General features: G+C 40.6%; 1 protein-coding gene across 1 annotated transcript in view; it reads left to right on the forward strand.

Moving 5' to 3' along the window:
- The first annotated feature begins 331 nt into the window (after positions 1 to 331).
- ELL2 (elongation factor for RNA polymerase II 2) overlaps positions 332 to 24,528 on the forward strand; it is a 42,378-nt gene continuing 18,181 nt past the window's right edge. Inside the window, exons 1-6 of the mRNA XM_035099692.3 lie at positions 332 to 680; positions 8,562 to 8,609; positions 15,622 to 15,743; positions 17,418 to 17,581; positions 21,305 to 21,564; positions 24,346 to 24,470. Of these exons, the coding sequence (XP_034955583.3) occupies positions 549 to 680; positions 8,562 to 8,609; positions 15,622 to 15,743; positions 17,418 to 17,581; positions 21,305 to 21,564; positions 24,346 to 24,470 (851 nt within the window). The 5' untranslated portion in view covers positions 332 to 548. The remainder of the gene's footprint in view (positions 681 to 8,561; positions 8,610 to 15,621; positions 15,744 to 17,417; positions 17,582 to 21,304; positions 21,565 to 24,345; positions 24,471 to 24,528) is intronic.

Raw genomic sequence — 24,528 nt, forward strand, 5'->3', positions numbered from 1 at the left:
ACATAATGGTCCTACAGGTGACTCAACCCTAAGCGTCAATAATGATATAAACGCGCTTGAACGCCGCCTGCGCTGACGTCAGCGTGCAGCCCCGCCCCCGTCCTCTCCGGCTGACCTCGGGTAAGCCTCTTTCGCGCGGATCCCGGCTGGGGAAGCTTCGGCCAATCAGCTAGGCCGGCGGCGCGAGGCGTCTTCGCGTGGGGAGGGGGGCGTGGGGGGCGTGGCGTGCGTGTCGCGGCCTGGCAGCGGGCCTGTCGCGTGGGGGGAAGAAAGGGGGCGTGGCTAACGTGTGCGTAGAGGGAGGGGAGGAGGAGAGGGAAGGGCGGCCGTTGCGCTGAGTGGGCGGGGTGCCGCGGCGGCGGCGGCGGCGCGGCGGTGGCGTCTGCGCGCTGGCGGGCTTGGCTGGTACGTCAGCGGCAGGATGGCTGTAGCTGTTGACCCAGCAGCAGCAACAGTAGCAGGCTCCGGTGGCGGCTTGGCGGCCCCAGCGGTGGCAGTGGTGGCTGTGGGGCGGGAGGTGGCGGCGGCGTTGGCGGCGGATTGGTAAGATGGCGGCGCTGCAGGAAGGGGGCAGGTATGGCGTGTCCTGCGGCAGAGTCACCCAGGACAACATCACGGTGCTACATGTCAAGCTGACCGAGACCGCCTTCCGAGCGCTGGAGAGCTACCAGGGGAGCAAGGTGAGGGGCGCCCCGGGGTCGCTGGTCGGCCTCACTCGCCCGAGGTGGGACGCCCGGGAAGGGAAGAAGAGGGACACAGACCACCCGGCACAAGGGGCGTGGAGGGGCTGCTTCCTCGAGGAATTCCACGCACCCCACTCATCACAGGGCGTGAAATCTCGCCCCCCACTGTGCTCAGTCTGGGTCCGGCTGAGGATCCCTTAGTCTGCTCTTCTCTTCCCCCCCCCCTTTCCATGGGACCGTCTCTCCATATGGTTCGTGCCTATTTATAGGCATGTGGGGGGTGGAATAAGAATACTAATTCCACATTCTTCCTCCCCACCAACTTAAGATCCCCCTCTCTTTCTTTTTTCTTTTCCTTTCGCGTAAGGGGAAAAAAAGTTTTGCGGGGCAACAAATGCCCCCAGCTGCCCTGTATGTACCTCACGCAGAAGGGAGGAGGAGGAGGAGGTTGGCCGTGGCAGAGGGCGATCCTTTGAAAATGGCATTTACACAAGAAAGTCATTTTTCTCGGTGTCGGTGCCAGCTAGTGCCTCTGGAGCTGGCGGTGACCGGAGCCAGCCGTTCCCAGATGAGGCCGATTCTGCTGAGCTGTCATTTATTTATGGGCTTAGTTCTTCTGCCTGCTGATCTCGCTCGCTCGCTCTCCCTCCCCGGGGCAGGGAGAGAGGGATGGGCTGAGCTTTTCCCTAGGCCCAGCTTCTCAGCCTGCCCACCCCGAAAATGTGAAGTGGCCCTGGTTGTTGTTTTTTAAGGGACAATGGCAACTATGACAGATTTATTGTACATCTTTATCATGCTGTCAGGAAAACTTTCTCGCTGTCTTCCTGTGTCCCCACCTCCACCACCAATACCTTGTCCCTCTCCCACCCCCATCCATAACAGCTGCCTTGTGAGAAATCCTGATGGGGACAAATTCCACAGCACATTCCAGTGGTAACACCAGCTGTATAAATTGTTCAGCACATCGGAGATAATGTAGAAATGTTTTAAATCGGTTTATATCTGGATTGTATTCCCCTTTTCATTTATATTCTGGAGATATGTTAGATTCATGCAATGTTGTCTTTGTTTGGGGGATTAACACCCTACACTACCCCTCCCACCAAAAGCATCATAGGGGAAGGGCATTTTAGACTTGGGGGGAATGGGTCAGTTAAAAAGAACATGTGATAAATCTCTCTGTGTCAGGCTTCTCTTGCAAAAGTAGGGGACAGGAGAATTGATAGTCTTCTTTAGTTTTTCCTTACTGTAGCTTTCCATTGGAAACTTGAGCCTCCGCTTGTGTTTGTTCAGGGCACATTAAAAGTGGCTATATGTCCCAGCAAGGAGGATTAAGCTCTAATTAGCTGGTGTTTTAACATGGAATTTCAAATTAAATGTTGCTTGTCTCATTTTTTCCTCCCTAAGGCCCATTTGTTACTCTCTCCCCTCTCCCTTACTGTTCTGAGAAATTGTGGACGATTGTTACTTTGAGTACAATGAATCCCAAGAAAAGGTGCTGATCGAGTCTTCTTTTTTCTTTTCTTAAAAAAAATATTCTATGTCTTTTGTAGTGCCAGCAGGCTTTCTTCCAAAAGATTTCCTTTGAAACAGTTCTAGGAGCAATTCTTAAAAGATAAGCCAGGAACATACTAAAACCAGACAAAATTTAAATAACAGGTTCTTGTCAGACAACAGTCTCTCTTCTCAGTCTCCGTGCTGCTTTCCTTATGTAGTTCTTCATGTAAAAAGATGACTCAGACATGGTTTTCCCAGAATTGACCTCCAAATTGTGCCTTTTCTTATGACTAATGGATGTTTTTCATAATAAGTAGGTGAATCTAAAATAGAGTAAGCGAGTAAGCTTCCTTCACTGAGTTTGCCCCTTCTATTCTAGTGTGTCTGGGCCATCATTCTCTCTGCCCCTTAGCCATTGAACAGAGTATTATAGCCAACACTGGGTTTTGTACTGCATAATTATGCAGTACATCAGCTGTTTCCCTTGTTAAACCTGAGTGGAAATCATTACTTCTGCCAAATGATCCTTCGAAATCAACTTCAAATTGCAGCTTTCCACTGCATATGTTTCTTGAAGAACTGCAAACTGTTATTGCTATGTCAAGCCTGCTTTAAGGCTCATATTTTGGAATGGGACAGTTTTAAACACTTGATTTCTGCTTTAAATGTAGAGAGTTGCTTGTGTTCCCCTCCCCCATCTTTTAATAATTAAGAAAAGTTAGAACTTTGGAGTGAGCAGCGTGTGGTTGGAGGTATAATTATTTTTCATACTCTGTGTTTTAAATAAATAAACTCATTAACTTTTGAACCAAACTGCTTATAAAGAAAGTTTTAGAGTAAATATCTTCAGAGGATTTTTTGTTGTTCAGACTTAACCTCTTAAAGTGAGATTGAGTTATAGCAGTTCTTTAATATAAAAAATTGAGTTGCATAGTATACAAATTTTATGTTCAGTTTTAAATATCATTCTTCTCCTGTCTTGAAACTAACTTCGGTCAATATTTAGAACATAAATATTAAATAATTTTGCCTATTTTGTAGAGTTTAAAGAAACCAAAGGCTTTCTTGAGGCTGAAATTGCTAGCTTTTAAATTTCCATAATGCTTTAGGTTTCCATAATGTAAGACATATTACTTTGTGGCACAGAATAAACTTTCTGAAGTAGTAATTGTAAAATACATAATTTTCGAATCAACTTAATTTCCTATAAAATGTAAAATATATATAAAACTGTAGATTTGAGTTTAATTTTAAGCATTCTTCTGGAGTCTCTTATGAATAGGGCCTCATGTACGTAATACGGTACCTAATTTAACCTGAACGTAGTGACACTCTTGCATGTTACAACACATGACTATTTAAAATTTGTGCTGAGTTCAGCTAGTCTACATTTTGTAGGTAAATGCATCATCGAGAAAGATAATTGCCCAAGCGTTGTAAAATCAAATGTGATTAACTTAAAAACAGGAGCTTAGCTGCAACATTTTTTAGTGATTTAGAATGTGAAATGTCACAGAGAAGGCAGTTGCAATCCTGCTTTCAGTTACATGAGAATAAATATCATTTAATTTCCTGGAGTTTACTTTACGTACAGAATTATCATGTGTATACAGATGTCATTTACCTATAATTGAGATAAATAAAATTTGAAGTAACAAACCTAGTTGCTGTTTCCTTGTCTGGTAAAATATTACTGTGCAAATACCGGTATGTCCAAAGTGAGTTCTGCAATATGCAACATACCGGGAATTTGTAACGGAAGGGAACAGAACTTGCCCACCATTTGATCAGCTGCCTGCAGAGTCATAAAGTAGCTATTAAAGTGACAGTTTGATGAACAAAAGTCAGTTTTGGCTTTTAGCTGCCTGCATTGGTAATCTTCACCAGCTTTCCCTATGCCCATTTTCCTAATTAATTAAACAGCAAAACATCTCTTAACTTGAACAGTTCTTCCAGCTGTCCAAAACACAGGGAAATTTGTAGTTAATTTCTTTTTATTCTTGCTATATCACAGTAGTTAGATATTATTGCCATTAAATTCATCCAAAAAGCACAGGGCAGTTTTACAATATGAAAACAAAACAATACTTGCCATAATAACAAAAACAATAGCGAGCGCACACACATACAGTTTAAAAGGCCATAGGTTGTTTAATTAGCTAAAGGCCTGGGAGAAGAAAAATGTTTTTGCCTGCATGAATAGCCTCCTGAAAAATAAATTAATTCAAATATTGCAAGAAGCCATAGGCACTGTGTAAGGTATTTAAGAAATATTATCTTCAAACGCTTATAGTCATAAACTTGATGTGGGTGCAAAGCATTTGCTTGTAATGTAGGTATCATTTATAGGTACTGTCAAAACATTTAGCTAAGCTGAAACATCATATATGCAATAAAATCTCATTATGGTACAAACACATCTTGTGCCTTTTTAATCAGATCATTCCAGCAGCCTGTCTTTTTATTTTATTTCTTTAGTTTGAATAGGAAATTCAGAATAGTTCATGAAGCGGGTTCTTCAGAGGACCAGATTGGCTCCTGCTGCTGATCGGTGATCAGACTATAACTGCTTACAAGCTGGCACTGCCACTATTCTAAACGTGATCACTCTCTTGAAGGATGGCCTCACAACTAATACTTGCAGGAATCTGATTTGTGTCAAGGCCAGCTTTTTATGTGCCCATAAATAACCAGTAGGAACTTCGGGGTCAGGGCAGGTGTTAATAGTTCTTCTAATCTACTAAAAGTCTGATCACTGTGCTACCGTAGTCCCTTTTTCTCTTCACATAACATTTTTAGAATTGTAATACTTTAATAATGTTGATGTCAAGCTTTCGTACTTGTTTCTGATTATTTATTTATTATAAATGCTCCTAGGGTGCCCTTCATCTACAGAGTTACCTGGATGGCATACAAAGGTTAATTAAAAAAATAAAAACAATATAATACTATGGAAGATAAAACAACAACATAAAAACAATGGAGACAGTTTTAAAAGCAAGCAACAGGCTGGGTACTGATCAACTTTAAAACTTTGGACTTTAAATTGCCCAGGCAAATAAATGAGTTTTAACCTGGTGCCCAAATGATTGTACCATTGTGTCATGTGGATCCTTTGGGTTCAGGCAACTTGCTTATTAGTGTATAAACTACATGCAAAAGTCCTAAAGTGACCCTTTTAATACAAGTTGGGGGGGGTGTTGCACTTTGTAATATATATCGTTCTTCTAGGTTGATTATGGAGCACCTAAAAATATACTGAGAGCTTTACAAAAGGTAATACAGACAGACCTCTGCCCAAAGCAGCTTAAAATCTAAAAATAAATAGGCAACAGAGTACAGGAAAATGGAGGGAATTGAGAACAATAGTATGGAGATTAAGGGGACACTTGGTTTAAAAGGTGCTTGGTTTTACTATCTCTTTTCTATGAAGAGCTGTATTTCATTTAATGCCTACCTATGTAACACAGTGAGAATACAGTAGTTTAAAGGCAACAGAATTAAGCAATCAAGCTGTGACTGATTTTTATTGTATAGTTTTTCAATATTTAATATGTTTCTAATATGTGGGTAGTTTGACACTTCACGCAGGACAAGGTTTTCAAAATGTTTCCCCATTTCAACTCCTAGGCTGATGTCTTCATTTTTCTTAATCAAAAAGTTATTTGAGTTCCTAATCAACTCAAGTGATGTAACACACCCCTTGAAGCATCAAATATAATTACAGTTTATATTGTGAATCTGAATGGAATAGAGTCTGAAAACTCTAAACAAGCATATTTGAGTTGTCATTTCATATTTAACAAATATTTGAATATGCGTCATGAATTTAAGAATTCATGTATAAAATAAAAGTATATTTTGTACTGTTGTGCTTTCCTCAAAACATGCTCCACTGAACACAGCCTTATTTCTGAGTAAGCTATAGTATTGCTTGTGTTGAAATTAAACATGCGTAGAAGATTAAGAAAAGGTACCTGCTTCACACAAGGCTAAGACAGGCATCAGCTGCAGATATTGGTCTTGTTTGACTGTAACATTAAACTCCACATTAGTGTTATGCAAAAGAATCTTGTTTCATCAAGTCTCTTGTACAGCAGGGAGAGGGGAGCCGAAGCTTTCATTTTGATTTTTAGATAAATACATTTTAGTGTTTGGTTGAATCTGGACAAACTCTGGTTAGCCAAGCTATGGTTTATGGAAATAAGCCAACTTCAAGCCATGGTTTATTAAGTTGACTTGTTTCAATAAAATGTAGTTAAAAGATGAACCACAGTTTGTGGCTCAAATATAATTATAAAATGCAGTTAATTGAAAACTTCCCTGAAAGCTTCCAGTCTCCTTATGGCCACAGCATATATAATAGGGCAGTGCACACGCCTGAGGATTTTGAATCTCACAAAAACCATAGTTTATGCATCCACACTAGAGCAATGAATAGTGAGGTGCTTGTTGAGGAATGCAAATATGTGCAGATATGTGTTTCTGAAGATGTGTGCATGCACACAAAAGCTCATACCAATAACAAACTTAGTTGGTCTCTAAGGTGCTACTGGAAGGATTTTTTAAAATTTTGTTTCATGTACAGAAGACTTGCCCTTTTTAAAATAAATATTCCATGGCATAACTAACAGAATTGCAGAACTAGAACCTAAACTGTTTTGTCATATGTAACCTAATTTCAGTTGTTGGCAGTGTTTGTTGAGGTGTCTTGAACTTGTCCACTGAGGTGCTTTTAGATTAAAGCTGAGGGGCTCTTTTCAGTTTGAAGGCCACATTTCCTCCTAGTCAACCTCAAATATTTCTACACAAACCCCCCAGGCACATCCTTCCATCCAATCAACCAGAAGGTATTATCACCAACCAGACAAAAGGGCAGAAATGAGGCAGGGCTTGAAGCAGAGCTGGCAAAGGGTGTGGCCCAGGAAAAGAGGGTGTAGCTTGGGGAGAGTTGCAAAGACCAGATAAAAAGGGCTATAGGGCCACATTCAATCCTGGGCCTGAGCTTCCCCACTGGTGTTGCAAAAACAATTGCCTAAGCTGCTAAATTGGTTTGATGCAACATTGTCAAAATCAAATCTAGTTAGGTTTTGGTGGTTGTTACAAAACATCAAATAGAAAGATCCAGCTATATGAACCATTTTGAGCAATTTGGGATTGGGCTGTAGAAATTCTTTTCTTCAGTTCCTCTGCCTTTTTATGGCCTAAAGCCGAGTATTGCAACAGTAAAGCTGTAATTCATCTTATATGAGGCACCATCAAATTAGATCTTTAACAATTAGTAAAGTATCACTGTTTTTGTCGTTTTCTGCAAAGCATGTTCAGTATCCTTACAATAAAGCCATTCATTCGATTTTATTGTATTTGGATAAGTTCCAAAGGTTCCATTCGCTGTCGTAGGTTTTTCTTGTACCAAAACAAATTGGGAATAGCAGACAGCTTTTTGTTTATATATATTAAATAAGCCTGCTGAAAGGTAACAAACCATTCACTATTAAATGCTTAAAATGTTTTTCATAGTCTTTTTTTCTGAATTAATGGAAAGGGATATGTGTCCCACAGTTGTGTCTTGTTTTAGTTTTTTGTGAAGAACTTTACCTGATTCATTCTGTTTACATTTTTGTGGGATCTAATGCTTTCCCAGCTAAGTTAGCTGAATCAAATTACATTTGTGTTAGACCAGCTGAGATAAAGATAATGGGTGATGTTCAGTGTGACTATTTTGCTAAGGAGAGAGAAGGTGAGAAGGTGCTTTTCACTTCTTTCTGCTGCAGACCCCTGAAAGCCTATTCAGAGCAGTGGAGATGTTAGAGGCCAGAAGAAATGATTGAGAACTGTTTTCCCTTCACTTTACATTAGTTCCACTTGTTGCTGCAAGTGGAACAGCAACATTATGTTTCATTCAGAGTGCATACTATGGATGTAATGATCAGCCATGGTTTAGTACTACCTGAATGAGCTTGCTCCCTCTTCTTCTTTCCATGAAGCTAGAAGGTGGACCCATGTTTTGAACTTGCCATTATTTCAAACTGACCATAGGTTGGGATAAACCATAATCCTGGGTTTGAGTGTAGTGGAAGTCAGGGTTCAAGAAAACTAAAAGTCAATACTGCAGAAGTCCTCTTGACAGCATGAGAGGCAGGGATGGGCATAATGCAGAAACCCAAGCCTTGCTGCAACTCATTCCTGTAACACTAAGCCATGGTTTGACATTGCATCTGTCCCTAACTAATGCCATTTCAGAGATCAGACTTAATGTGTATTAATCATTGATTTTTTTGTATAATAATTACAAGCATGAACAAAATACTTCAGATGATTGTTGAAGTAGCTTTGCTTTTCTTCTTCTTTGAGAGCTCATTGTTCCTTGTTTTTCTTTAGAATCTGGTTCCTTCTCGACCTTCCATCCAATTTCAAGGACTCCAAGGGGTGAGTATTTACTTTAAAAAAAAAATAACTACTGGTATTATCATGTTAACAAAAGCTTCTCTCTTCTGGCCTGTAGTACCTCCATAAACTGTCTTTCCGGGATATGTGAGACTAGCACTCTCAGAACAGAGTGTTTGGAAGAAACGGGGGGAGAGACATTAATATAATATATAATATAATATAGTTTGTTGTTGTTTAGTCGTTTAGTCGTGTCCGACTCTTCGTGACCCCATGGACCATAGCACGCCAGGCACTCCTGTCTTGCACTGCCTCCCGCAGTTTGGTCAAACTCATGTTCGTAGCTTCGAGAACACTGTCCAACCATCTCGTCCTCTGTCGTCCCCTTCTCCTAGTGCCCTCAATCTTTCCCAACATCAGGGTCTTTTCCAAGGATTCTTCTCTTCTCATGAGGTGGCCAAAGTATTGGAGCCTCAGCTTCATGATCTGTCCTTCCAGGGAGCACTCAGGGCTGATTTCCTTAAGAATGGATAGGTTTGATCTTCTTGCAGTCCATGGGACTCTCAAGAGTCTCCTCCAGCACCATAATTCAAAAGCATCAATTCTTTGGCGATCAGCCTTCTTTATGGTCCAGCTCTCACTTCCATACATCACTACTGGGAAAACCATAGCTTTAACTATACGGACCTTTGTCGGCAAGGTGATGTCTCTGCTTTTTAAGATGCTGTCTAGGTTATTTTTGCTATAATGTTTTTCATTCAACTTTTTTGGAAATGTGGAAGGATAGACTTGGGAGGGAAGATGTATAGAGGCTTTTCCTTAGTATGTCAGATAGGTTTTGAAGTCTAAGGCAAACAAATGGGGCAGGGAGGATTGGAACTTGGGAACCTTAAGTATGTCTGCTTGGTCTTTCTGGATGAAAGGTGGGGTACACATACATGCAATAAATAAAGGTGTTTCCTGAATACACTGGTCTTATGGTCAGTGTACTTACTATTCCAAACCACCAACATTGCTCTAAATGCCAGTGTGCTTTGGACTCTCCTAGTCAAATGATGGAGGGGGGGGGGGGACTAGATTAAATATGAAGGCAAGACATGGGGAAGATTTAATAGGTGTGTTTGCTAGAATTCATGACACTCCAGTTTCAATATAGGTAAATATTAGGCTGAGAAGTGACAGCTCAGTTGTTGGTTATTCAGAGCAGGGTAGCTCCCATCAACACTGCCAGCGGTAAGGAATGATGGGAGTTTTAGTCTAACAACATCTGGAGGGCACTATGATGGCTACCCATGGATATGTCAGGTGGCTTTCTCTGATCTCTGGGACTGGTTGTTAACAACTACTACAACAATATAGACCATCATTTTAAACAGACTAGAGGGCATTCTTATACAGTGGTGCCTCGCTAGACGAAATTAATTCGTTCCAGGACTCAATTCGTCCTACGAAAATTTCGTATAACGAGGCACCGTTTCCCATAGGAATTCATTAAAAGTAAATTAATGCGTTCCTATGGGCTCCGGGGGAACTGGTGGTGGCGGCGGCGCTTGCTCTCTTGGCTCGGGGAAGGCAGGCAGGCGCTTCCCCGAGCCAAGAGAGCAAGCACCGCTGCTGCCAACGACAGAGCCGGATCGGACGAAGCTTCAGAAGCTTCGTCGGATCCGGCTCTGTCGGGAGGGGTGGGGGAAAGGCGAAGGAACGATCCTGCGCCTTTCCCCCACCGCCGCCAAGCCAGTGCCAGAGCTGAAGTGTGGCGCTGCCGCCGGGGGCTTTTCGCAGTTTTCCTCCCCCTTGGCTCGGGGAAGGCAAATGGCAAAAAGCCCCCCGCAGCGCCTGCCTCCCCCGACACTGAACTTTGGAGACGCCCGAAGTTGCGCTCTGTGCCGGGGGTGCGGGGCGAGAGGCGGGGGGGGGACACCTCCCGCCGCCGCCTCCCGCCTGCCTCCCCCGACACTCGGCTTTCTCAGGGAACGCAAGCGGGCGGGCTAGGTGTCCCCCGCTTGCCTTCGCTGATAAAGCCGGGTGCCTTCTCAGGGAACGCAAGCGGGGGACACCTAGCCCGCCCGCTTGCTTTCCCTGAGAAAGTCACAGCGCAAAGCCGGCATGGGGTGCAGTTTCGGAGGCTTCGGAGGCATTCATCTTACAGGGCACAATTTCCGTTCTCATCCTGGGGCAAAGTTCTTAACCCGAGGTACTACTACTGGGATAGTGGAGTTTGTAACCCGAAGTGTTTGTAACCCGAGGTGTTTGTAACCCGAGGTACCACTGTACTATGACTGTGGCTGCTTCATGTGATTACCTCTTATAATAGGTATGAACACTTGGAAAAATAAGGCAGTACAAAATTCTTTGCTAGCAATAGCTAGAAACACTGTATGAAACTCTGTAGATTTTGTGAATATGCATCTTAAATTTTAGCATGGAAAGTAACTACTGCTCTGCTTCTCCATAAGCCACTAGACGGTTGGCAAGTATTTTCTTTCTTTGGTTGGTCTTATCTTAAATTTTGGATTGAGTCTGAAGTTGAAGGCATGTACTTTTCTGTCTGTCTCTCTGCTTGCACATCATAGTTACTGTTTAACCACATTGGTTGGTTAGCTGAACTAAGCAGGCCGCAGTACCTAAATGTCTTCCCCAGAATCGACAGACTTACTGATGATCTATTTACAAAGATGATGCCATCTGCTGTTTTACAGCCTTCAGAGTTTCATTAGGTTTAAAGCCAGATTTTGAGGACTGGATTGCCCTGTATATACCCAAATATTGGGAATCTAAGAACAACTAAAGAAGTTAAGCATTTAATAGTAATTAGATACAGTTCCAATGTTGGTTCTGTTTCGACTGGCATAGATTCCTCTCAGTGGTAGATAAGATACATCTGAAGAATTTCACATACTATTTGTGAGTCATACCAAATATTATCTTTTGCAATACCACTTCTAAAATTGTTAGTAATGTATAAAGAAACTCCCCAAATTAAAAACCTTTTTTGAAAATGACACCTTCTGCTGTAATTAAATAAATGGTTTGTGAATCTCCCTGTAACGTGGTGACTAATAACTACTTCATTTTTGCTGGTATGGGAACCCCTAGCTATCCAGTTTATTGTGCCTGGCAGAAATATAAGGAATGTTGTATTTCTCTTGCCAAAGGATATACTTCTAAAAATTTCTGTACTGACCTGAAGCAGACAGTAGCAGATTCACGGCATGTTGCCCCCCCCTTTTAAATGAATATCCATCTGTCTAGTGCAGCATTGTCTCAGTTGAGAAGAAGTGACTTTCCAGGGTCTCAAACAAGGTGGGATCTTCTTATAGTTCTCCTTGGAAATGGAGATTGAACATCCAGTCCTATATTTATCTACTTAGAAGTAAGTTTCCTTGAGTACAGAGGGTCTTACTCCAATAAATGTAAATAGGATTACACAGTTATACAAAGGAATACAGTTATACTCTCTTTCTCCTATGGCATTTTGCATTTTTCAAGAGAACATGCACACACACATATTCCTATGTATATGTTATTCAGAGGGTTGCCGTGGGGCTGAATGAATGGTAAGCTTTCCTCCCTTATCATTGGATCCAAGCCATTGATATTAAAAGAGGCAATACATCAATTCAATCCTTTAAGCCCATTAACATCTACCATATTTTGCAAAGTGGTTCTTTTACTGTGCATTTGAACACCCCTTAAGGTGTCATAACCAAATTGTGCATGATGATTCCCAAGATCAAGGAGCATGTTTTTGTCTCTACTTGGATACAGTTGGGTGCCATTTTGAATCAAAATGATGGACTGCACAATTGAAAACTCTACTGCCTTTCACCATTGATAAAACTGCACTGCACTGATAGTAGGAGTGTAGAATTCCAGTGCAACACTGGGTACAAAACTGCTAGTTCCAAATAAAAAATGCTTCCAGGTGGTGTCTAGGTCTGGTCTTCAGCAAGTTGCCTAGAGGAGTGGGGCAGACAGGCACATAGAGTTCTTCTCTATATGCTCAGTCCTTGTTGCCTTGGAGTGCAGAGAATTACAGGAACTAGAAACATTTCCATATATATGTTATGCCCAAATTGTATGGGAGTTTGTAAGCAAGCACATGTAGTTGCTGCTTATTTGTCCTTGTTTCTGGAAGACTTCAGTGAATATGCAGAGAACTTGAACCTTTAGGAAAATACCTTAGGAAGCAAAAAGAAAAGAGGTCCATGGAAAGAATTTTCCAAATATGCAAATTCTACACAATCATTTAAGTTACCTTAATGCTAAATTATATCACTTACAATGTGTTATTTTACACACACAATTTTTCCATTTGGTTGTAGTCCTATCAGATGCCACTGTAGTCATATCAAATGGCACCTCTGATCTCCAGGAACACCTTTTGGGGAGGCAGAAGGAGCTTAATTGGGAAGGGGGCTGAAATGCCTTCATGTACTCATGGACTGTTGTGCCCTCCCCATCTTTATTAATTATTACATTTACATCCCATTTTCCTTGGAGGAAAAAGAAGGGAAGGGTGGCATACATGGTTTCTCTCATCTTACAGTGACTGGTGCAAGGTCACCCAGTGAGCATCATGACTGGGTTGCAGCCAACACTTAGTCTAAGCAGTGCACCACATTGGCTATCTTCCATGATACTTTTATAAATATTACAGGAGCAAAATCAGATTTAACCCAAAAGATCAATGTATTGCAGAACCTGTTTAAATGTTAACCAGTAGGTGCAACTATTTATTTATAAATCTGTTTGTAAAGACATTTTTATACCACTTTTTGGTCCCATTAAGAACCCCCTATTATCTTAGAAAGAGCAGTCTACAATAGTAATATTGAATGGAATTTAATCTAAAACACACACAGACATTTTGGGAAGAGAACACACATGCAAGAAAAATATTTCAGTTGGCAATACTGCATAAAGGTTCCAAAACAAGGAGCCACAAGCACAGAGAACTATGCAACCACTGTTGTAGTTATATTCTCATAGAGTAGATCAGGGGTCAGCAAACTTTTTCAGCAGGGGGCCGGTCCACTGTCCCATAGACCTTGTGGGGGGCCGGACTATATTTTGAAAAATATATATGAATGAATTCCTATGCCCCACAAATAACCCAGAGATGTATTTTAAATAAAAGGACACATTCTACTCATGTAAAAATATGCTGATTCCCAGACCGTCCGTGGGCCGTATTTAGAAGGTGTTTGGGCCGCATCCGGCCCCCAGGCCTTAGTTTGGGGACCCCTTGAGTAGATTGAAGCTGACATTCAGAAGGCTCCCAAACCCTGCCTTCCCCTCCGATAAATGCCCCAGCATATCTTCATCGTGAGGGGATTCTGAGTGAAGTCTTTTTGCCTGACACCCCAAAGAAGGGGTCTTACTCCACACCCAATTTCTGTTTCCCTAAAGAAGAGGAGCAGCCAGGGTGAACCTTCTGTGTGTCTCCCTTCCTTCTCCTGCTTCTGTTTTAGAACACATGGTTGTGCACACTCTTCTTGCTAAGCTGTGCTTAAGTGTACAAGAAAACTGTTGGGTGTGATACCCCAGGTATGGAAGAAACCCCATATAGATCACTCTTGTTAGACATAGACATCATCTTTGAAATAGATCCCATTTGCTTAATTTATTTAGACATTTTCTAGTGTTGCTTACCTATTCAAAAATACTTGCTCCATAAGATATGCCTTTGTATAGTAGACCACATGACAGAGTGTCTCCCCCCCTTTTGTATACATTATCTGTGCTTGCACAGTACAGTACTTTATAATCTCTACTAGAATACCGTATCAGTTGCAGTCAGTGGAACAGCATAGCTGCATTATGCTGGCCCCATTATGCTTTTGTACAAAAGCTGTTGATAGAAGTTGCTGGGTCCTCAGAGTGATTTTAGTAGCAGGGTTACTTGTGAAGCCACTGGAATGTTTGCTGTAGTGGGCAGGTATCAATGTTTCTATCAGCCTCGTTTTAATTTCTTGGCTCTCTTGCCATTTACCTTTTGACAATAGCAACAACTACAGAGCAAGAAAGAAGAGCGATTAAAGTCCTCACCCCATTGAACTTCTGTTGGAAATACCTATCTAATTAGGCTTATAATTCCATGAAATACTGGCCTATAAATCTATGAAATGTACTGTGTTAATGAAAAATATTTTAAAAAGAAAGTAATACTGTTGACATTTATGCTAGTCAAGATTTGGAACATAGTTACCATATTTTATCTTAGCTATATCTTCAGTTTTTATTAAGAAGAAAATCCTAGCAACTTTAGCTTGGCATCTGAGTGGACATATGTCAAGTCCAAAATGGCCCTCTGGACCCAAATGAAATACTCTGGGTTTGTAGATAATGCTGAGTGGCCAAGCTGCTTGGAATCCCTACTGTTGTGTCCTATAGCCAATAAATTTGGAAGACGTCTGTTGTGCCTGCATTTATTTATTCATTTATATTTATTAAATTTGTATACCACCCTTCATCTGAAGATATCAGGCAGTTCACAGCATAAACCTACAGAATCAAAATACATAATAAAAACAAGAACAAAACAATTACAACCCCCCCCTTGTGTGTGTACATGGGATCATTGGGACTTTAAATGTAAATGAATTATGTAAAGGTGCATTTAGGGCTACTATACCTTGCAAGAAATGTCGGGTTTGTTGTATGGCTTATTATGGATTAATAAACCAGTAAAAGGAAAATAAATTGTGAACTCTATAATATTTCTATGTGCAGAAATATTTTTCCTTGTGCTTTTGTGATTAGATTGTGGTTCTTTCTTAGACTCAGTGTGTGGGATATAGTGTTATTCATACTCGGAATAAATCTATTGAAATCAGTGAACTTTAGTCCATTGATTTCGGAAGATCTACTCTATGACTTGGTTGGATATCACTCAGTGGGTGTCCCTTTGGCAAGTTGTCATCTTTCAGTTGCATCTGTTACAATATGCGGCTGACACTGCAGGTTTGCTGTATTATTCATTATTAATGATCAAATATGGTACTTTTCCGTGAAGTAAGCATGCCTGAGTCTTTTTTTATTGCTTTTTCAGCTTGTCAAGATTCCCAAAACTGATCTCCCAAATGAAGTGCATACCTTTAATTTCTATTTGTCAAATGTTGGCAAAGATAATCCTCAGGGAAGCTTTGACTGCGTCCAGCAAACTGTTTCAAGGTACGTAATGTTTATGAAAGGGAAACGAAATTGTTTGTTTTTTAATTGCTGCTATGATCTGAAGAGTAATTGCAATGAACTATTGATGAAAAATCCCTCTCCTAATTTAAACATTACTTTAAAATGTGCTACAGTCTGCTGCAGAATGCAGTTACCTGTTTGTGGGAAATAATCTTGTTGAGACTTGGTGTTTGACAAAAAATGCCAAAGTATACATAGATGTGCACACTTCTCCATAACCCACCAACTCACAGTAATATTTCTGCTATTTGATATGAAGGGCCTTTCACTCTTTATCCTATAAATGTGCCAAAGAATCCTGTCCAATTTACATTAGAGTTCTTTTCTACCAGGCATAGACGCGTGATGCTTAGAGATTATCCACAGTGCTCACACATTTAATAAAGAGCAGACAGGAAGAGCTGTTTACTTTTGTTACTCAGCCTGCTAAATATGGCAGATGCACCCAGGATACTACCGATGAATCATGACTTTGCTATAGAATGGAATGAAAGGAATGTTAATATGTATTCTTGGCGCAAATGTTTTGTGTGTATTATAAAATTCAGTACAAATTTCTAAGGCTGCAGCCTCTTATAAACTACGTACTTATTGTGGCAATTCTTGATCTTGAAGCATCTGTAAATATTACTGTGAGTTGGTGGGTTATGGAGAAGTGTGCACATCTATGTATACTGATATCTGAGAAAATGTTTAGGATCATTTTTGTAAATTTTAAGTGTCAAATCTAGTTCTTCAGTCTGGCTCAAATGCCTCTTCATAATGGGCAGCTAACTAAAAACATTGGCCCAGTCCTGCTAAACCAGGGGTCACCAAACTAAGGGCTGGGGGCCGGATGCGGCCCAATCGCCTTCTCAATCCGGTCCGCAGAATCAGCATGTTTTTACATGTGTAGAATGTGTCCTTTTATTTAAAATGCATCTCTGGGTTATTTGTAGGGCATAGGAATTCGTTCATATTTCCCCCCCAAAAAATATAGTCCGGCCCCCACAAGGTCTGAGGGACAGTGGACCGGCCCCCTGCTGAAAAAGTTTGCTGACCCCCTGTGCTAAACCATAGGTTAGCTATGTGCAGAATCAGGGACGAGCTGCTATGAGTCTTGGGCTCTGGCCGAAGAGGAAGAAGAGTTCGTCAACCCTGACTTTCAGTCACCAGGGAGGAATGAGCATCGTGTGAGACCAAGACACATGGTGAATCTATCCTCTTTATACCCAGAGCACTTAACCATGGTTCAGCATTATGTACAAACTAGACCACTAAGAATTGTCTAGGATCAACAAAAGGAGAAGACTTTTGTTTTCTAGCCCTGATTCAATTTTTGATCTGATCCATCAAGGCTGCACTTAATTTTTTCACCACATTCATTGCTTTTGCTTTAAGAAATCAATTCAATTCGCTTCCCTGCTGCAGTATATGTGTATAAACCACTATGCTGTTTTATCTTGTTGCCTGAGTTCTCTGTTACAAAAACATCTATTACAGATTTATATACAAAACTGGCAAACATGAATATGTTACAGTCCATAACTTGACTTTAAATGACCAGAAGGAAATAAAATAGTATCTTTTCATACTTAGTTTTGCTATACTGTATCTTTGCATCTACACCCAAATGTTTTAAATAAGGATTCTTTCCCCCTCATTATTGCTTAGTACCGGATCTTCCCAGCTCAATTGCTTGGGGTTTATACAGGACAAAATTACAGTATGTGCAACAAATGATTCTTACCAAATGACTAGAGAACGTATGACCCAAGCAGAAGAGGAGTCTCGCAATCGAAGTACAAAGGTCATAAAACCTGGTGGACCATATGTAGGTATGACTGTCTTCTTTTTTCTCTCCCTCTGTAACAGCCTGATGCTAACTGTTGTCACGGTTGAAGTATAATCTGTTGGTTTCAGTGTACCTTACTGCTATGTAAACATATATAGGACTGCAACATTCATATGTTGCCTTTTTTGAAAGCATCCATGTGGCACCAGAGTATTGTACATTGTTTGAGAGGAAATGATGGTTGACATTTGTGCTATGGGAATGACTATCCGTTAGTGATGTATCTCTCGATCCTGATGGCATCATGTCAGGTTCATCTGAATTCTGCTGCTGAATACCATAGTTACCGTTTGAACAATATTTTTAATGCATTTCAGGAATCTGCAGTAGATATAAGTTGCTGTTTTAATATCTTTCTGATTTTAAGGAGTAGATAGTATCTTAAAATCATAGTACAGTACTGGAGTTAGAAGGGATCTCAGAGGTTATTTAGTTCAGTGTCCAAATTTATGTTGGAAGCAGTATTTTAACAGGATTTTAGATGACACTAGCAGCTAGAGTGTACAGTGATGGAAGAGAGAGATGAAGAAGAGAGATTGAGACACCACTGTTGCCAATTTATATTCTGTCAGATGTGTTAAATAAGTTAAACAATAATATGCAGAGATACTTTGATCCAGACATTTCTGTGTGCATTTTTTATTAAAAAGTATGTCCAGTGCCTGCAGAAGTTCTGCCAGCTGATGTTTTTGACAGCTGCATCTGACATATCAAGTGCGTAGGTATTAAGGCTAGAATATTTATGCTGGTGTCTGCTAGTTCTTATACCAGTGGTAGCTACAGGATTACTAATGACGGTAATTGTGATAATAGGTGGATTGGCATTCAGTTGTTGTGGTATGGCTTCCTTCACAATCCTATTTATGTTTATTCAGGAGTAAGACTTACTGAATTCAGTGGGGCTTGTTCTCAAGCAAGGGAGTATAGGATCTGTAGCCTGAGTGAAGGAAAATGGAGGGACTCCATATGTAATCTGTACCATTTGATACTCTTTGGCTGTTGGGTAATGTGCCAAGGAAGGCTTGGCTTCCTGAAAAACCATAGAGATAAGGTAGGATAGAGAAGGACTCTTCCTTCTCTATCCTACCTTATCTCTATGGCTCTTCAGGAGTTTGAAGGAACACAGTGGTGAGGATTAAGCTGCATAGGATAATAGGAATCAACTGCAGTTAATTCATTCGGATTAGTCCTTTTTAAAAAATTTCCCATTTATGTGGCTATTTTAATGCTCTGTAGCAGAAATTCAAGTTGCTGCATGTTGTATATGAGCTTCAGGTTATCTTTTACTTTATTGACTTTAGAAACTTGGGTTGTACATGCTCAGAATGGCATTCTTTGTAATGCGCTGTCCACTTGGCAAATCATTAAACATCTTTTGGAAGAAAAGCTAAATTTTATAAAATTAGAAATATTTTTGTAACTGTCTTAATTTCTAGTCACATTAGTCTTCTTTTATTTTTCTCTTTGGCAATCTGTATATTCTCACTTCACAGATGGGCAAAGGATGCCAAAACTCCAGACTTGTTCATGCAAACATATTTTTGCCAAGTGAAACCTAGAGGAATAGTAATTTTCTAGCAGTTCTCAAGCAAGCTGTGTCATGATGTAAACAGATCATTTAATCTGTATTCACTATTAGCAGTAAACATTTAACTTCCAAAGAGTGCTTTGGTTCTGGTGAATTTGTTGTTTGCAGTAGATTAGAATTAGAGAAGCATTTGGGTCTTTTTTGCAATAGTAAAATGCTAGTCAAGTTGCCAATATATTTCATAATAACTGGTAAGCTATTACGTTAACTGGGAGGAAGCTATTTCTAAAACAAGAAAATAACAACCTGATTTATGAGAGAACACTTACTGAAGTGTTATCACAGGATGGCTGAAATAAGATAATAGTTTCTTTAAATAACATAGGTTTTATCTGTGTTTGGTTAAAGTGTGTTAGATTTGTTTATAAAAACTAACAAAGGTTTTAATATAGCAGTAATAAAATCATCTAGTTTTCTGTCTTTTACCTTTAATTGGCCTCCAAAGCAGTGAGTTTCCTAGTATAATCCAGCTCTACAAAACATTGTCATCCACTTTCTCAGCAAGTCATCTCCTAACTCACAACACCAAAGAAATCTTAAATAGCCATGTTCCCAAGCATTAGTAGCTGTTCATCCCTTGTTCAAATCTGGGATCTGTGTGTATGTGGAAGGAGTTCAGATGGTTTTCATTAGAACTCCTCCTTCCACACAGTTACCAAGATTTATACAAGGGATGAAGCACTGCAGAACTTTTTTAAAAAGAGAGATCTCTTGCCAAATAATTTTGAATGCTTGTGGTGATGCAAAGCTCTTTTCCTGGAAAGATACAGCAAAGCTCCAGAACCAAAACATGCTAGTTGTGGGTTCTTCAGAGAAACTTCATAGCAACTATTTTGACTGGCTGTGGAAATCATTACGGTAGACATATTGGATTCTGTAATATTAACGAGAAACATATTTGCTTATCATCTTTAGTGCTCTGAGTGAGCAATATCATCGCAGTCATATTGTAGTAATATCAATATAGTTCACCACTTTGGGGGCCTTTGGACTAAAAACAGTATATAAATAAATCATATCCCACAATAAACTTGTTCAAAGCAACCTGGTGAGTTTAGCCATGCATGGCTTTGAACTCTTATTTCCTAGGAATAGCTTATTAGCATCTCCTTCTAGTATAAATGAAGCAGTAGAAAGTCTTTAAGTAGTATCTATCAGCTATCAAAGGATCAATTATTTTATTTATAGCTGCCAAGAAACTGCTAGTAAGAAACTGCTAGGTTATCCCTGTGACCCGTTCATTTTGCACACAATCATTTCCCCAATGTGCATGTTCTGTAAAATTTTGCCCTGTCCCAACCCTGACTCCCCTACCCCCATGTGTTATGTGAAATAACATTCTAACCAAAGGCACGGTCCTGTAAAAGGCCCATATTCAGTTGATTCTATGCTGCGGCCTATTCGCCCCCCCCATCCCCCACCCAGGCAGACCCCTAAATCCACTCAGCCTAGTCTGCAAAGCCGAGGCGAGATACTGTGGAGAGGGCAGGTTTCATCCCTGTGTCTCCCCCCACCCTGTTCTGACCCATTACCTATCCCTGCCCCCTATTCGGGGACCCCAGGCAGGCCCCTACCTCCACCTGGCAATGTTGGGCCTTGTTGCTGCAAAAGGCCTGTTTTCAGTTGGTTGCTGTGGAATTTTGTGGTGTCATCTGGTGGCGCGGCTTTGCAGGCAGCAGTGGGCGATCTGCCCTTCTATTGAATGCTGCTAGAGTCTTCAGAGCTTCTGCTGGTGACGTCTAATTTGGGCGCCACTTTTTGTGTTTAATCATTATTTTAGGTATGAAAGGCTTGCTTTTGGGGGGGGATTATGCCAGATCCCTTACTGATGGGCATGGAACGTTGTGGCCAAATTTGTTAAATTACAGTTCAGCGGTTACGGAGAAAGGCTGTTACATCTGTGTGCACAATGCCTACATTTTTATGTATATAGATAGGTACAAAGAAGGAACACATCTCTAAAATCTAATTTTATTTTATTTTAAATCCCTAGTATGTCATAAAAACTTGAGTCAATGAACCTTTTTACTCCAGCAGTCAGTTTGGAAGTAAATTTTGGGTAACTCGTTTGTGTCTAAGGTGGAGAGAAATGAAAACAGTTGTTTATCTTGCATATAGGTAAAAGAGTACAAATTCGGAAAGCGCCACAAAGTATTCCAGATGCAGTGCCTGAGAGGAAAAGGTCCACTCCCATCAACCCAGCAAGTACAATACGCAAGATGCATACAAACAACAGTATTTCTCAGCGGCCATATAGGGACAGAGTGATTCACTTATTGGCACTGAAAACCTATAAAAAACCGGAGCTTCTTGCTCGCTTACTCAAAGATGGTGTTAGTCAAAAAGACAGGAATTCCCTTGCAATTATTCTTCAGCAGGTGAGATTATTTGTTTTACTCTCCTATCCTTTCTCATATTTCTGTTTTCAGTGGTTATGGTACGTATATTGCCATGCTTAAACTAGTGTTCTTATGCCAAATTAGTTTTTGTTTTTGTTTGTTTTTCTTTTGCATATCTTGAATATGCCTCCAGTTTTGCCAACATCCATCTATATAAAAAAACTGCAAGTTTGGGTCTAAACCTAAAGACTCTTGTGTAAAAGCTCTTGAGATAAAGCTTGTGCATCAGCTTGCTCAAATGGGAGGACTACTTTGAATCTGGGGTCACATTTTCCATGACCAAGCACATTTATGCTTGGCCAGAAAGAGCACTGGAATGTGAAAAAGTGAAGGAAGGCATCAGGAATAAACGATATATTGCAAGAACTCAGCCAAAAGAAGATGGATTCCAAAAAAATATTCACAAGGTTTTATTGATGTGATGCGGAGTTTAAATGGGAATCAATCCCAATGTTGAAGGCAAATAAAGATAAATTCCAGTAAAAATCAGGACAAGGCCCTGTTTCAACTATTCTTCGTCAGCAAAGATTCACAGGGCAAAGTGTACCAAGTATGTTTGCCAAGTATGTTACAAGCCAATGGATTTAAACAACCCAGTTAAAAAGAGCATTCCCCCCTCAAAATTCTCATTTTAAGAATTGAGAAAACAAACTCCTCAAGAAATTTTTCTCCTGGTATTTTAAAGAGGGAGAATGCTTTAAACTTGAATCAATGAGAACTTCTATAACCCCCCCAGCTAAATTAATTTAATTAGCTGAAAGAGAAATCTTACATAGGAAGTGATTATAATGGGGTCTTTAAATTGACAAGAATAAGGAAATAGAAAATAAGACTAATAAGCTACTTCCAAAAGAATTTAGAAAAAGAGTGGGTAGAATAGAACTCTTTTGCTAAATGCAAGCCTTCAAAGTGGGATCAATGAAGTAATTCCACGTGTGTAAAAATGTAGACTCTTCTTTCTGCAGGAACTACAAGGTAGCTGAGAAGTATATTTCAGAAGTCTTAACTCCTACTAATGCAGCTCTCACTGCCAGAGAGGCAACCTGGTTTTTAAGCTAAACAGCAGTTTGCTTCTTCAGAAACTGCTGCGCCAGAAACAATAAGCAAAGTTCCAGCTTCATGTGCAATTCGCTCCTGCATATGCAGATCTTTTCTTTGGAATGTAGCCATAGTTTAGGTATCTGGGATAGACAGCTATACTTGATTGGTGTTTAAAAGTGATTGCATAAAATAGTTGAATAATTTCATAGTCGGTTATCTTTTAAGCACTTATATATATATCACTCTAGACACTGGCGGGTGGGGGTGGCCCACCACTCTGAGTGTCATCCCTGAGCGTGGGTGACATTCGGTGCTCTGCCCGCCTGCCCACAACTCAGACTCCCATGCCTAACACGAGCTGTCGGGGGAAGGGGAGAGCTCCTGCACCGCTTTGCCGGTTCCTTCCTCTCCCCTTCCCGCTCGCCTGCCTGCTTGCCTCCTCCAGCCAGGAGTATGGGGCAGCAGCTTACCCCCTTCCCCTGATGGCTGGTGGTAGGCGTGGGAGTCACAGGCAGGCAGTGCGCTGTTGCTCCGTGCTCCTGGCTGGAGGAGGCAGGCAGACAGGTGAGAGGACGGGAGGGAGGCAGGCGAGCGGGAAGGGGAGATGAAGGAAGTGGGATAGCGCACGCGGCTATCCTGCGCCTGGGAGGCCACCCTCCATACCCCTGGGCAGCGTGGGCATATGCTCCGCCACTGACTCTAGAAAGTGAAAAGATTCCATGGTTTACACAAGTTTTATGAATCTGAAATGCTCTGATGGATGGTGTAGTGATTTAGGGAAGAAAGCAGATATCTTAGGCCAGTTGAGAGATCAGTTAGGGTTAGCTAAAAATTCTGCTTTTCGTTATCTAGGAAGAATAAGGAGGGAAATAAATACTGTATATGTCTTAAAAAACAAGTGGGATAAACATAAGAAAGAACACCAGCTATTTTTGCAATAGTTTCAGTAACCAAAGCAATTTAGGAGGATAATTAGGTAATGTCCAGGTGTAGAGAAATGCAGGATTAGACTAATATGTTGAATTGTACAGGTTAATACCTATGAAGGGAATATGCAATGTCAGCCACCTCTTTTTCAGATTATGGTAAATACATTCACACATATTTCAAAACTGTGTGACCTAGGTATGTGATAATTTGAACCAAATTTGTGCTTAGGATGGAGTCTGGATGTATTCAGTCATATCAGATCATATGTCTGTGTGTAATCATGTGTATGTATATGTTATATGTTTTGTATTTAAAACATTTCTATGAGTCTGTGTGCAAACACATACACTAAATAAGCAAAACTATTTTTAACATGGTATTTATATTCTCTCTAAACTCTTGGGATAAATTTTTATGTAGCTGTTGTGGCTTTTACATCAGTCTTGCATGGTCTTACCCAAATTTTATCTGTAGCTTATTTCTTTAATAATATTTCTATACCACTTGCAAAGTGATTTACAAGAGTAAATAATACTGAGAAGCCCAATCACAGGAATAAAACTAGGAAGGGTGTAGTGCTACCAGTCAGGGAAAGTCTGATTAAGTGGGATTTTAGGAAACAATGGACAAACCCAACAGTCTGTGCCTCCCAAACATTGGAATTGGGGGAAGGCATTCTATAGAGTAGGCACCACTGTGGAGGAGACCTGCCTTCATGGTTTGTTGTGTTGAACACCAGGTTCTGTCAACTTGCTGATACTGTTTGTATTTTTATCTCTTTATCTGTAGGTAGCCAATTTGAATCCAAAGGACAACTCTTATACACTGAAAGAATATGTTTATAAGGAAGTTCAGAAAGACTGGCCTGGGTACAATGAAATAGATAAACAGTCACTGGAATTAATACTCTCCCGGTAAGTTCAATCCCTTCTTTGTAATATGTTGATTTGAAAACAAAAGCTATTTGCTTCC

The sequence above is a fragment of the Zootoca vivipara genome, chromosome 10 (genome assembly GCF_965207765.1).
Source record: "Zootoca vivipara chromosome 10, rZooViv2.hap1.1, whole genome shotgun sequence".
NCBI classification, from domain to species: Eukaryota; Metazoa; Chordata; class Lepidosauria; order Squamata; family Lacertidae; genus Zootoca; species Zootoca vivipara.